General features: G+C 37.4%; 1 protein-coding gene across 1 annotated transcript in view; it reads left to right on the top strand.

Moving 5' to 3' along the window:
- LOC136832059 (uncharacterized) overlaps window positions 1-14,761 on the top strand; it is a 45,254-nt gene that overhangs the window by 21,368 nt on the left and 9,125 nt on the right. The window contains exon 4 of the mRNA XM_067092606.1: window positions 1,327-1,442. Coding sequence (XP_066948707.1) covers window positions 1,327-1,442 — 116 coding nt within the window. The remainder of the gene's footprint in view (window positions 1-1,326; window positions 1,443-14,761) is intronic.

Below are 14,761 nucleotides of genomic sequence, written 5' to 3'. Positions count from 1 at the left end.
AGACCTAAACCCAAAGAAGACCACACTCAACTACTTTTCCTGAATACTTCCTAATTAGAATTCCTACCCTTCTGAGTAATTCCTAATTCTAAATCCACCTTAGAACTTACGCTTTTAGAGGGAAGGGGGAAATCTGCTGCAAACACTGCCTGCTCCGTGCCTGGGGGGCCGGCAGATCCTACCTTCGAGGTTTGCGGTTCTCCATGACCCCCGGCACCATTTAGGGCTGGTTCTGGAACAGGCAGGGGGGCTGAAAAAGAACGATTAGTATCTACAACACTATTACTACTATCCTTATCTCTAGTTTCCGTTAATTTAGTCATAAAGCTAGAAAAATAGACTAGACATACTCAGCTAGTAACTTGTCCTCTAACTTTTTGAATATTTCTTCCATCTGATCTACCGACCAAGACTCGCCGCCTATCTGACTGATATTACACTGTGTCTTCCTACATAAAAACACAAACAGAATGTCGATCGTGTTTGAGGGTACTCATCCTACGCTTGCAGAACGTGTAGGGCCGATGAGCGTCAGCATCTCCAGCAGAAGAAGGCTCTGTCGTCGAAGATGTAAACAAAGTGGAAGCATCGGCGCTAGCAGACGGCGACGTCTTCTTGTTTGACTTATCCAAACGAGTCCAAAGTCAAAATCGGGAGAGAAGTTCCAAATCCAATCAATAAAGTATCCATCCAGGAGAAAATGCGTTGAAAACGTCCAAAACGTGATCTGAACCTAACTGATGTTCAAATTCTTGAATGGGGGTCGGGCTAAATGACCAAAAGTTCGCCAGATGTGGGACACACCCACACAGCATGGCGAACAAAAAGCAGTTGGGGATCTCGGCCTCACTTGGCCGGGACTTGCAGCAGTGTTGCCAACGGTACTGCAGGTAACTCATTTGACTAGATTTTCCTGTAAGCGTTGGTAACGCTGACAGTTTATTACCCACTTAGTGGGTAGAAGCTATGGGGATGTAGTTCGGGCTGGTAGGTGACCAGGGCTAATTCAGGTGTTCAGGAGTGTATTGAAATACAGTATATATATATATATATATATATATATATATATATATATATATATATATATATATATATATATATATATATATATATAAAGTGTGTGTGGATGTAGTGAAGTACCAAATAGCAAGTATTAATAAGTAAAAAAGTAAAATACAATATAATCAGTACGTAATTAGATACATTAACAAGGAAAATGCCTGAATGTCAACTTGGTCAACAGAACTCAACCTCAGTATTTATCTCTTTACTCTGCGTTCCCCATCTCTAAAATCCCTTGGAACTTCATGAAGATTGACGTTGCAGGTAGATAAACTCGTAAACGCAGGAGCAAAGTTCTTCAACCTCCCTCAGGAGGATAAGGACAAGTTACAAAGGGACCCGGACAAGCAGCAAGGCTACGTCACCATAGGCCGAGAAAGGTTAGAAACTTTTTGATTTCTTACTAGTGGCATTTCTTGATTTTACTCATAGTTTCATGTATAGAACATCGGGTTCTTTTTTACGGATTTCATCGACACTTTGTAGCCTGAAAAAAGAAAGACTATTAAAAAAGGCAAGCAAGGTACTACTACAGAATATACGTCTGGGCCCATTAAGGTATACAATAAAATGAAAGTTCTAGTCTCACTAAGGTATACAAGAAAATGAAAGTTCTAGGCCCAATAAGGTATACAAGAAAATGAATGCTCTAGTCTCACTAAGGTATACAAGAAAATGAAAGTTCTAGGCCCACTAAGTTGTACAAGAAAATGAAAGTTCTAGGCCCACTAAGGTATACAAGAAAATGAAAGTTCTAGTCTCACTGAGGTATACAAGAAAATGAAAGTTCTAGGCCCACTAAGGTATATAAGAAAATGAAAGGTCAGATTCACTAAGGTATACAAGAGAATGAAGGTTCTAGGTCCACTAAGGTATACAAGAGAATGAAAGTTCAATGCCCACTAAGGTATACAAGAGAATGAAAGTTCAATGCCCACTAAGGTATACAAGAGAATGAAGGGTCAAGGCCCACTAAGGTATAAAACAGAATGAAAGGTCTAGACTCACTAAGGTATACAAGGGAATGAAACATCTAGACTCACTAAGGTATACAAGAGAATGAAATCTCTAGGCTCACTAAGGTACACAAGCGAATGAACGTTCAATGCCCAATAAGATATTCAAGAGAAGGAAAGGCTTAGGCCCACTGAGGTATACAAGACAATGAAAGGTCTAGAGTCACTAAGTTATACCAGAGAATGAAAGTTCAATGCCCACTAATGTATACAAGAGAATGAAAGGTGTAGGCCCACTAAGGCATACAAGAGAATAAAAGGTCAAGTCCAACCAAGGTATACAAGAGGATGAAAGTTCTAGGCCCACTGAGGTTTACAAGAGAATGATAGGTGTAGACTCACTCTAAGGTATAGAAAAGAGTAAAAGTTCTAGGTCCACTAAAGTATACAAGAGGATGAAAAGCGTAGATTCTCTCTAAGGTATATAAGAGAATGAAAGGTCGAGGACCACTAAGATAAACAAGAGACTGAAAGTTCTAGGCCACCTAAGGTTAACACAAAAATGAAAGGTGTAGGCCCATTAAGGTATACAAGAGAATGAAAGGTCTAGGCCCACTACAGTACACAAGAGAATGAAAGGTCTAGCCCACTAAGGTATACAAGAGAATGAAAGGTCTAGGTCCACTAATTTATACACTGCAAATGAATGAAAGGGCTGGCTAACTAGGGTATACAAGAGAATGAAAGTTCTAGCCCCAGTAAGGTATACAAGAGAATGAAATGTCTAGAACCACTAAGGTATAGAATATAGAATGAATATTCAAGGGCCACTAAGGTATACAAGAGAATTATCGGTCTAGGCTCACTGAAGTATACAAGAGAATGAAAGTTTCAGGCCCACTAAAGTATCCAAGAGAATGAAAGGTCTAGACTGACTGAGGTATACAAGATAATGCAAGGTCTAGACTCACTAAGGTATACAAGAGAATGAAAGTTCTAGGCCCACTAAGGTATACAAGAGAATAAAAGGTGTAGACTCACTCTAAGGCATACAAGAAAATGAATGTTCTAGGCCCACTAAGGTATACAAGAGAATGAAAGGTGTAGACTCACTCTAAGGCATACAAGAAAATTAATGTTCTAGGCCCATTAAGTTATGCAAGAGAATGAAAGGTGTAGACTCACTCTAAGGCATACAATAAAATGAATATTCTAGACCCACTAAGCCATACAAGAGTATGAAAGGTCTAGGCCCACTAAGGTATAAGAGAGAATGAAAAGGTCCAGGCCCACCAGAAAATACGAAAATGGGTATACATTTTATGAATGAAAGTTCTAGAACTGACACTAATGTATACAAGAGAATGAGCCATTTGAGGTCTAAGACTCAATTAATAAAGTATATAAAAAATGAAAGTTCTGTTCTAGGCCCACTAGTTGCATTTTAATGTAGCACTTGTACAAGAAAATGTTATTGAATTTTGTTCTAGGCTGCCCGTTGTTGCTATCATCTGCAATCGGTTTAATACAAGTTTGAAAATGAAAGTTCTAGTCTCACTGAGGTATACAAGAAAATGAAAGTTCTAAAGGCTCACTACACAAAGGTATATAAGAAAATGAAAGGTCAGATTCACTAAGGTATACAAGAGAATGAAGGTTCCAGGTCCACTATCTTTTGATACAAGAGAATACAATTTCATATCTTTGCCCACTAAGGTATACAAGAGAATGAAAGTTCAATGCCCATTAATATATAAACAACGTTGGAGAATGAATGAATGGGGTCTATCAACCATTACACTAACTCTCTCTCTCTCTCTCTCTCTCTCTCTCTCTCTCTCTCTCTCTCTCTCTCTCAGACCATACAATTCAGTAAATAGGTATAAAACTGAATGAAAGGTCTAGACTCACTAAGGTATACAACTCTGGGGAATGAAACATCTAGACTCACTTAAGGTTATACAAGAGAATGAAATCATTCTAGCCTTTTGTTTCTCACTTTGGGGTTTAATGATAACACAGTGTATTTGAATGAACGTTCAATGCCCAATAAGATATTCAAGAGAAGGAAAGTCTGATAGTGAACAATCATTGAACCAACAAACTCCACTGAGGGCCATTATTTATACAAGACAATGAAAGGTCTAGAGTCACTAAGTTATATGTCAGAGAATGAAAGTTCAATGCCCACTAAATTATAAGAGAATTTTCAAAGGTTTTAGGCCCACTAAGGCATACAAGACCGCATAAAAGCTTGCTTCAGTCAAGTCCAACCAAGGTATACAAGAGGATGAAAGTTCTGGCCCAGCTGAAAAAGGTTTACAAAGAGAATGATAGGTTTAGATTCATCTAAGGTATTGAAAAAAGAGTCAGAAAAAAAGTTCTTGGTCCACTAAAGTATACAAGAGGATGAAATAATCAGCAGTTTTTGTGTTGCAAAGGAAGACTCTCTAGAGGTCAAGATATTTTTTGATGTGAGGTATATGAGAGAATGAAATGGTCGAGGACCACTAAGATAAACATTTGTAGACTTGAAAGTTCTTAGGCCACCTACACAGGTTAACAGAAAAATGAAAGGTGTAGGCCCATTAAGGTATTTGAACAAGAGAATGAAAGGATTCTAAGGCCCACTACAGTATGGCACAAGTAAGAATTAAAGGTTCTGAAGCCCATTAAGTATTTTATCGACAAAAAGAATGAAAATTCTAGGTCTTCACTAATTTATACACTGGAAAATGAATGAAATATTCTCAATTAACTACAGTATACATGCAAGGGAGAATGAAAGTTCTAGCCCAACAGATAAGGTATACAAAAGAAAATTAATGAAAAATGTCTAGAACCACTAAGGTATAGAATATAGAATGAATATTCAAGGGACCACTAAGGTATACAAGAGTATGATTATTCGGTCTAAAGGCTCACTGACAGTATACAAGAGAATGAAAGTTTCAGGATCCCACTAAAGTATCCAAGAGAAATCCCACATTATCTAAAAAAGGTCTAGACTGATGTGACTTGGTATACAAGATAATGCAAGGTCTAGACTCACAAAGGTATACAAGAGAATGAAAGTTCTAGGCCCACTAAGAAAACACAAGAGATTTAAAAGTGTGTAGACTCACTCTAAGGCATACAAGAAAATAAGAGAATGTTCTAGGCCCACTAAGGTATACAAGAGAATGAAAGGTGTAGACTCACTCTAAGGCATACAAGAAAATTAATGTTCTAGGCCCATTAAGTTACAAGATAATGAAACATTTAGACAAGAGAATAAAAAGGTATAGACTCACTCTAAGGCATACAATAAAATGAATATTCTAGACTCCACTAAGCCATACAAAAAATAAGAGTATGAAATGGTCTAGGCCCACTAAGGTATAAAAGAGAATGAAAGGTCCAGGCCCACTAAGGTATACATAGGAATGAAAGTTCTAGAACCACTAATGTATACAAGAGAATGAAAGGTCTAGACTCACTAAGGTATACAAAAAAATGAAAGTTCTAGGATCACTAAGGTATACAAGAGTATAAAACTGGTAGACTCACTCTTAGGTTTACAAGAGAATGAATATTAAGGCCCATTAAGGTATACAAGAGAATGAAAGTTCTAGGCACACTACAAGGAATATACACTAAAGAGAATGAAATGTCTAGGCTCACTAAAGTATACAAGAGAATGAAAGGTCAAGTCCAACCAAGGTATACAAGAGACTGAGGTTCACAAGAGGATGATGGATGTAGACTCATGCTAAGGTATACAAGAGAATAAAATTTCTAGGCCCACTAAGGTATACAAGAGAATGAAGAGTGTAGACTCAATCTAAGGTATACAAGAGTGAAAGTTCTAGGTCCTCTAAATTATACAAGAGAATGAAAGGTGTACACTCTCTCTAAGGTATACAAGAGAATGAAAGGTCGAGAACCATTAAAGTATACAAGAGAATAAAAGGTCTTGACCCACTAAGGTATATAAGAGAATGAAAGGTGTAGGCCCATTAAGGTATACAAGATAATGAAAGGTGTAGGCCCACTACAGTATACAAGAGAATGAAAGGTCTAGGCCCACTAAGGTATACAAGAGAATGAAATTTCTAAGCCCACTAATTTATACACTGCGAATGAATGAAAGAAGGTCTAAACTCACGCTAAATACAAGGGTATAGAAGACAATGAAGGTCCTTGCCCCAATCAGGTATACAAAAATGAGAATGAAATGTCTAAGACTCAACTAAGGTATACAAGAATAAATGATAGGACTAGGCTCACTAAAGTATACAAGAGAATGAAAGTTCTAGTCCCACTGAGGTTTACAAGGGAATGATAGGTGTAGACAAGGTATACAAGCGAATGATAGGACTAGGCTCACTAAAGTATACAAGAGAATGAAAGTTCTAGTCCCACTAAGGCACACAAGAGAATGAAAGGTCTAGACTCACTAAGGTGCACAAGAGAATGAAAGGTCTAGGCACACTAAGGTATACAAGAGAATGAAAGGTCTAGGCCCACTAAGGTATACAAGATAATGAAACATTTAGACTCACTCTAAGGTATACAATAAAATGAATGTTCTAGGCTCACTAATGAATACAAGAGAATGAAAGGTCGATGCCCACTAAGGTGTACAAGAGAATGAAAGGTGTAGACTCACTCTAAGGCATACAAAAAAATTAATGTTCTAGGCCCACTAAGTCATACAAGAGAATGAAAGGTCTAGGGCCACTAAGGTATACAAGAGAATGAAAGATCCAGGCCCACTAAGGTATACATAAGAATGAAAGTTCTAGAACCACCAATGTATACAAGAAAATGAAAGGTCTACACTCACTAAGGTATACAAGAGAATAAAAGTTCTAGGATCATTAAGGAATACAAGAGAATGAAAGGAGTAGACTCACTCTTAGGTTTACAAGAGAATGAATGTTATAGGCCCATTAAGGTATACAAGAGAATGAAAGTTCTAGGCCCACTAAGGTATACAAGAGAATGAAAGGTCTAGACTCACTAAGATATACAAGAGAATGAAAGTTCTAGTCCAACTAAAGTATACAAGAGAATGAAGGTATAGGTTGCCTTGGTGAGAATGAATGTCCTGGGTCCCAAGACAGGGACTTCGGTTGACCTCCCACTAAGGTATGCAAGAGAATGAAAGTTCTAGGGCCACTAAGGTATACAAGAAAATGAAAGGTCTAAACTCTCTCTAAGGTATACAAGAAAATGAAAGTTCTAGGCCCACTAAGGTATACAAGAGAATGAAAGGTGTAGACTCATTCTACGTATACAAGAGAATGAATGTTCTAGGCCCACTAAGGTATACAGGAGAATGAAAGGTCTAGACCTACTAAGGTATACAGGGGAATTAAAGTTCTAAGCCCACTAAGGTATACACGAGAATGAAAGGTGTAAACACTCTAAGGTATACAAGAGAATGAATGTTCTATGCCCACTAACTATACAAGAGAATGAAAAGTCTAGGCCCACCAAGGTATACAAGAGAATGAAAGGTCTAGGCTCACTAAGGTATACAAGAGACTGAAAGGTCTAAGCCCACTAAGGTATACAAGAGGATGAAAGGTCTAGGCCAACTAAGGTATACAAGAGACTGAAAGGTCTAGGCCCACTAAGGTATACAAGAGAATGAAAGGTCTAGTCTCCCACTAAGGTATATCCTACGAGATAATGAAAGGTATAGGCCTACTAAGGTATACAGTACAATGAAAGGTCTAGACTCACTAATGTATGCAAGAGAATGATTGTTCTAAGCCCACCAAGGTATACAAGAGAATGAAAGGTCTAAACTCACTCTAAGGTATACAAGAAAATGATGGGTTTCTAGGCGATTGTGACCGTCGTGTAAGCTGGTGTATACAAGAGAATGAATGGTGTAGACTCATTCTACGTATACAAGAAAATGACTTTCTAGGCCTGCTAAAGTGCACAAGAGAATGAAAGGCTTAGACTCAATCAAAGGTATATAAGAGAATAAATGTTCTAGGCCCCCTAAGGTGTACAAGAGAATGAAAGGTCTGGGCTCACTAAGGTGTACAAGAGACTGAAAGGTCTAGTCTCACACTAAAGCACTGACGCCAAAGAGACTGAAAGTGACCTGAGGTCCCACCAAGGTATGCAAGAGAATTACAATGAAAGAGTCTAGTCTCACACTAAGGTATACAAGATAATGAAAGGTGTAAAAGGCCTACTAAGGTATGCAAGAGAATCTTAATTAATGGCGCGGATCCTGGCGAAGGTATAGTACCACCAAGGTATAAAAGGGTCTCACACTAAGGTATGCAAGAGAATGAAAGGTATAGTACCACCAAGGTATAAAAGGGTATGAAAGGTCTAGGCCCATCAAGGTATACAAGAGAATGAAAGGTCTAGGCCCACTAAGGTATATGAAAGAATGAAATGTCTAGATTCACAAAGGTATACAAGAGAATGAAAAGTCTAGGCCCACTAAGGTATACAAGAGAATGAAAGGTTTAGGCCCACCAGGATATACAAGAGAATGAAGGATCTAAGCCCACTAAGATATACAAGAGAATGAAAGTTCCGTGCCCAACAAGGTATACAAGAGAATGAAAGTTCTAGGCCCACTAAGGTATACAAGAGAATGAAAGTTCTAAACTCACTCTAAGGTATACAAAAAATGAAAGTTTTAGGCACACTAAGGTATACAAGAGAATGAAAGGTGTAGACTCACTCTACATATACAAGAGAATGAATGTTCTAGGCCCACTAAGGTATACAAGAGAATGAAAGGCCTAGACTTACTCAAAGGTATACAAGAGAATGAATGTTCTAGGCCCACTAAGGTATACAAGAGAATGAAAGGTCTGGGCCTACTAAGGTATACAGGAGAATTAAAGTTATAGGCCCACTAAGGTATACAAGAGAATGATGTTCTATGCCCACTAACTATACAAGAGAATGAAAGGTCTAGGCCCACCAAGGTATACAAGAGAATGAAAGGTCCGGGCTCACTAAGGTAAACAAGAGGCTGAAAGGTCTAGGCCCACTAAGGTATACTAGAGGATGAAAGGTCTAGGCCCACTAAGGTATACTAGAGGATGAAAGGTCTAGGCCCACTAAGGTATACTAGAGGATGAAAGGTCTAGGCCCACTAAGGTATACAAGAGACTGAAAGGTCTAGGCCCACTAAGGTATACAAGAGAATGAAAGGTCTAGGCCCACTAAGGTATACTAGAGGATGAAAGGTCTAGGCCCACTAAGGTATACAAGAGACTGAAAGGTCTAGGCCCACTAAGGTAAAGAAGAGAATGAAAGGTCTAGGCCCACTAAGGTATACAAGAGACTGAAAGGTCTAGGCCCACTAAGGTATACAAGAGAATGAAAGGTCTAGTCTCACACTAATGTATACAAGATAATGAAAGGTGTAGGCCTACTAAGGCATACAAGAGAATGAAAGGTCTAGACTCATTAATGTATGCAAGATAATGAATATTCTAGGCCCACCAAGGTATAAAAGAGAATGAAAGGTCTAAACTCACTCTAAGGTATACAAGAAAATAAAAGTTCTAGGCCCACTAAGGTACACAAGAGAATGAAAGGCTTAGACTCACTCAAAGGTAAACAAGAGAGTGAAAGGTCTAGGCTCACTAAGGTATACAAGAGACTGAAAGGTCTAGGCCCACTAAGGTATACAAGAGAAGGAAAGGTCTAGGCCCACTGAGGTATACAAGAGAATGAAAGGTCTAATCTCACACTAAGGTATACAAGATAATGAAAGGTATAGGCATACTAAGGTATGCAAGAGAATGAAAAGTCTAGGCCCACTAAGGTGTACATGAGAATGAAAGGTCTAGGCCCACTAAGGTATACAAGAGAATGAAAGTTTTGGGCCCACTAAGGTATAGAAGAGAATGAACGGCCTAGACTCATTTAGGTATAGAAGAGAATGAAAGTTCTAGGCCCAATAAAGTATACAAGAGAATGGAAGGTCTAGAATCACTAAGTTATACGAGAGAATAAAAGTTCTAGGCCCACTAAGGTTTGCAAGAGAATGAAATTTCTAGGCCCATTAAGGTATACAAGAGAATGAAAGGTTTAGTCTCACTAATGAATAGAAGAGAATGAAAGTTCTAGGTCTGCTAAGGTATACAAGAGAATGAAAGGTCTAGACCACTAAGGAATACAAGAGAATGAAAGTTCTAGGGCCACTAAGGTATACAAGAGAATGAAAGGTCAAGTCTCACAGTAAGGTATAGAAAAGAATGAAAGTTCTAAGCCCTCTAAGGTATACAAGAGAATGAAAGGTCTAGGCTCACTTAAGGTATACAAGATAATGATAGGTCTATTCTCACTAAGGTCTACAACAGAATGAAGGACCTAGGCTGACTAAGGTATAAAAGAGAATGAAAGGTCTAGGCCCACTAAGTTATAGAAGAGAATGAAAGTTTTAGGCCCACTAAGGTATACAAGAGAATGCAATGTCTAGACTCACTAACGTATACAAGAGAATGAAAGGTCTAGCACCATTAAGGTATACAAGAGAATGAAAGGTTTACCCCCATTATGGTATACAAGAGAGTGAAAGGTCTAGGCCCACTAAGTTATACAAGAGAATGAAAGGTCTAGCCCCACTAAGGTATACAAGAGAAGGCAATGTCTAGACTCACTAAGGTTCTCAAGAGAATGAAAGGTGTTTACTCACTAAGGTATAAAACAAAATGAGAGGTCTAGGCTCACCTAAAACACGATTAGGAATGAGTTCATGTGAGCATATAATTATGACAGTAATGTATAATCAAATTCCACAGATAATATAAATAAGGTGCACTGTTTATAAAAAGACCAAAACAATGACTTTCAAACACCTGAACGGTGTTCCTCCTCAGTGTTAATGTTATAGGCTACCCTCTTTTAACTAAACACTGAGAACACCGTTCAGATGTTTGAAAATCTTTTCAATCTTTTATCAATAATACAGCTTATTTTGTATAATTGTGGGTTTTTATTACACAACAGTTTTTCACGACATTGCACGTTTGTTAGCATTGATAATAAAGCCTCGTTTAGCTTTCGTGCTAGTAGGAAGTGTCTGGTAATTGCTCTGTGTAATTTGCGCGATGTTGAAAGTGAATACGAAGAGGAAGGGAAAAGAGAAAACAGAGACTGTAGAAACTAAATCAAGTAGAAGAAAGATCAAACTATCACACGGACATTATCTCATAACTATCGAAGCAACACATAAAGATGGAACACTAAATAAAATACTGGAGAAGGATGAGTCAACCCAAATCGAGAGAGTCAGCAACTTGTCGACATTGCGCTGATGAAGTTGACGATGAAGGAACTTGCTGTGAAACGTGTGATACATGGTTCCACTACGAATGTTCAGGTATTGAGGTCAGATACACATCCATACTTCGGAGTGACAACATATTGTACATCTGTAATAACTGCAAGAGGCCTGAACAAAGAACACAAAAAAAACTCATTGAAGATGAACTTGAAGAAGTAAAAGAAAACACAGAGATATTAACAAAGTTGATTCAGGATTCTGCTCAGAAAACTAGTTATGTAATAACCAACATAGATGACATTCAAAACAAAATTGACAATGTTGATAAAGATGTAAAGACCATGACAAACATGGACAAAACTTATGCTGAATCACTAAAGACAAAAAAAGTGCTTCTGATCAAATGTACAAACGAAGAGAGCACAGCAGCAAATGAAAAGAGACAAATTATGAGTAAAATAACGGCGCCAGTTGAACAGGTCAAAACAAGAGATGGACACTTATTTGTAAGATTTTCAGACAGGAAAAATTTAGAAAAAAGGAAAAAAGGAGATTCAAGAAATTAGCAATTTGTCAGTAAATGAGAAAGGTGAACTTAAAACAAAAATAGTTTATGTCCCGAAGGACGAAGATGACATTTTCGATAACATTGTAAGGAAAAATCCATGGATAGGTAATCTTATTTCTGAAAATGACGACCTGAAAATTATAAAGGAAATGAAAGCCAAAGATGACAAATATAGACACTATATCATCAAAAGCACACCACAAATACGAAAGGCGATCTATGATAGAGGTGACAAATTGTGTACACTGTATAGCCGTTACAAAGTATACGACTGTTACGTGTTCTATCAATGCCATAAATGTCAGGAATTTGGTCATAGAGCAACAAACTGGAGAAATAAACAAGTTTGCCCTAGATGTGGTGAAAATCGCAACTCAAATGAATGTGCCACCAGCATCTTCAAGTGTAAAAATTGTGTAAAGAAAGGCCATAGTGATACTAAACATAAAACATGATACTAAACAAACATATGACACAGTATATAAGGAAATGTGTCAAAGGCGAAAAATAATACGGATCATGGCTTTGACTAATAATCTTCTATGCAATTTAATTAAACATACAGTCCGTAGTAAATAAAACTAACACTATTAGAAATATTATAAATGATCACAATCTAGATATGTGTATGCTAACGGAGACTTGCCTAACAGTAATGTAAGTGATTATTCTAAATTAAACGAAATGACGCCAGGGTTTCACAGCTTTTACCATGTACCGAGAGAGAGAAAAAAAAAACGGTGGTGGAGTGGGAATCTTTGTCAAAAAAGTATACAAAGTATCTATAATGAACCAAAATGTGTTCATTGTATTTGAATATATCAGCACCAAAATTACACATAAACAAACATATACAAATCATAACAGTTTCATAAACCACCAAGCACAAGTAAGAGATCGTTCCTAGATGAATTCAGTGACTCCCTCGACTTGTTAGCTGATAAAAACATACCGATTTGTGGTGACTTCAACCTACATCTGGATGATAACGATGACAAAACTTAATATGTCAAAGAATTTATAGTTACTTGAAAGCTACGACCTCGTAAATGTGAAAAAACCGACGTCACTGTTGAACCATACCATTGACCTAGTGATACAAAACAAAAACTACGAGATTGTGAGTGGCATACAAGTTGAGCCTGAATGTGTAATATCTCCAATACATAAACTGGTTACATTTAGTATAAATATCTGGAAAGGCTATGCACTGAAAAAACTATCACTTGCAGAAACAAAACCAACTATAAAGCTGATGAATTTATTGTTGAAAGCATAAAGAAAATAAGAGAAACAAGCCAGGAGTGCAGGTGTCATTTGAGGAATACCTTGACAGGCCACCAAGTATGTGTAAGCTGTTTTACATTCTACAGCAAAAGCATATTGGCGCCAAGCTACAACGATAAATTTCCAGAAGTAACAAGGCAAATAATAGTTAAAGAAAATGCCAAATGGTTTAACAGTGAATTACGCGAAGCTAGGATAAAGAAAAGAAAAATGGACGATCTATGGAAAAGATCGAAAGAATCAAGTAGTGAAAATTGGTCACTATAAAACAGCCAGAAATCAGTACAACGACTTGATTAGGAAAACCAAGAAAATATATTACAATAAAATGTTTAGTGTAGAGAAAAATCCCCCCAAAATCCATGGCAATTTAGCCGGAATATCGGGACTCAAGGAAGAAAAAGTTCTACCTGATGTAACTAGTGACTACAAAAATCTGGCCGATAACTTTGTGAACTACTTTGAGGAAAAAATTGAAAGAATCTGTCATAGTTTAGATAAGGAGGTCCCTCCTGATCTCCCGGTGACCATAATGAGAAATAGTAGATTCAGTAAGTTTAAAGAACTGAGCATGAATGACTTTGAAAAAACGATGAGAAAAGTAAAAAAACACCCTCTGTGAAAATGACCCGTTTCCCATAAGTGATTTAAAAGAGGCAAAAAATTTGATCAGTTGCGGGAGCTATGTTTTGATATTGTCAAAATGAGTCCCGCACAGGCATCCTTCCCAAATAGTGAAAAGCTTGCTTGTATAAAGCCAGCCTATAGGCAATAAAGAAAATCTAAGCTTTTATAAACCAATATCGAGCCTATCGTACTTATCAAAACTTATAGAAACGGAGGTTCACAAACAAACCTGGAAACACTTGAAACAACTCAACATTATACCTGATAATCAGTCAGCGTACAGAAAAAGCCACTCAACAGAGACTACATTGTGCGCAATTATAAATGATATGGTAAAAATTATAGCAAAAGGAAAATGTGGCATCCTGATTATGCTTGACCTAAGTGCAGCATTTGACACAGTTGACCACAACCTGCTGCTTGAAGACCTGAGAGCAGTCGGCATTGAAGACGATGTATACAAATGGTACAAAAGCTACTTAGAAAACAGGAATGTTACAGTGGTTATATCAAATGTGAACTCAGAAAAGAAAGACCTAACAAAAGGGGTGCCCCAAGGCAGCGTTCTGAGTTCACTGCTATTTGGCATTTACACAACTGAACTATTAGAATTCTAAATAAGCACAAGATTAAGTATAAACTGTATAGTGATGACACTCAGTTCTATTTTCCTGTCGAAACGGTAGAAGACGCCATTAGTAAAATTGATGCAATAATGAAAGATATAAAAAATGGATGTCGACGAAGAAATTGAAACTTAATGAAGACAAAACTGAGTGTATGCTCTTTGGATCTGACAGTGCACTACGAAAATTTGAACACTTCAAAAGAATAACTATTGTTTCGTCAACAAAAATATTGTAGCAGCAGTGAGGAACTTAGGGGTATCTTTTGATAATCATTTGTCGATGAAGAACCATATTTTGCATATTACAAAGACCTGTAACTATCATATTAGAAACATTGCATTTATTAGAAAATACCTAAACGAAGATA

Source organism: Macrobrachium rosenbergii, chromosome 49 (assembly GCF_040412425.1).
Source record: "Macrobrachium rosenbergii isolate ZJJX-2024 chromosome 49, ASM4041242v1, whole genome shotgun sequence".
NCBI lineage: Eukaryota > Metazoa > Arthropoda > Malacostraca > Decapoda > Palaemonidae > Macrobrachium > Macrobrachium rosenbergii.
Note: the sequence above shows the minus strand (reverse complement) of the source record. Positions and strands in the feature narration are given on the sequence as shown.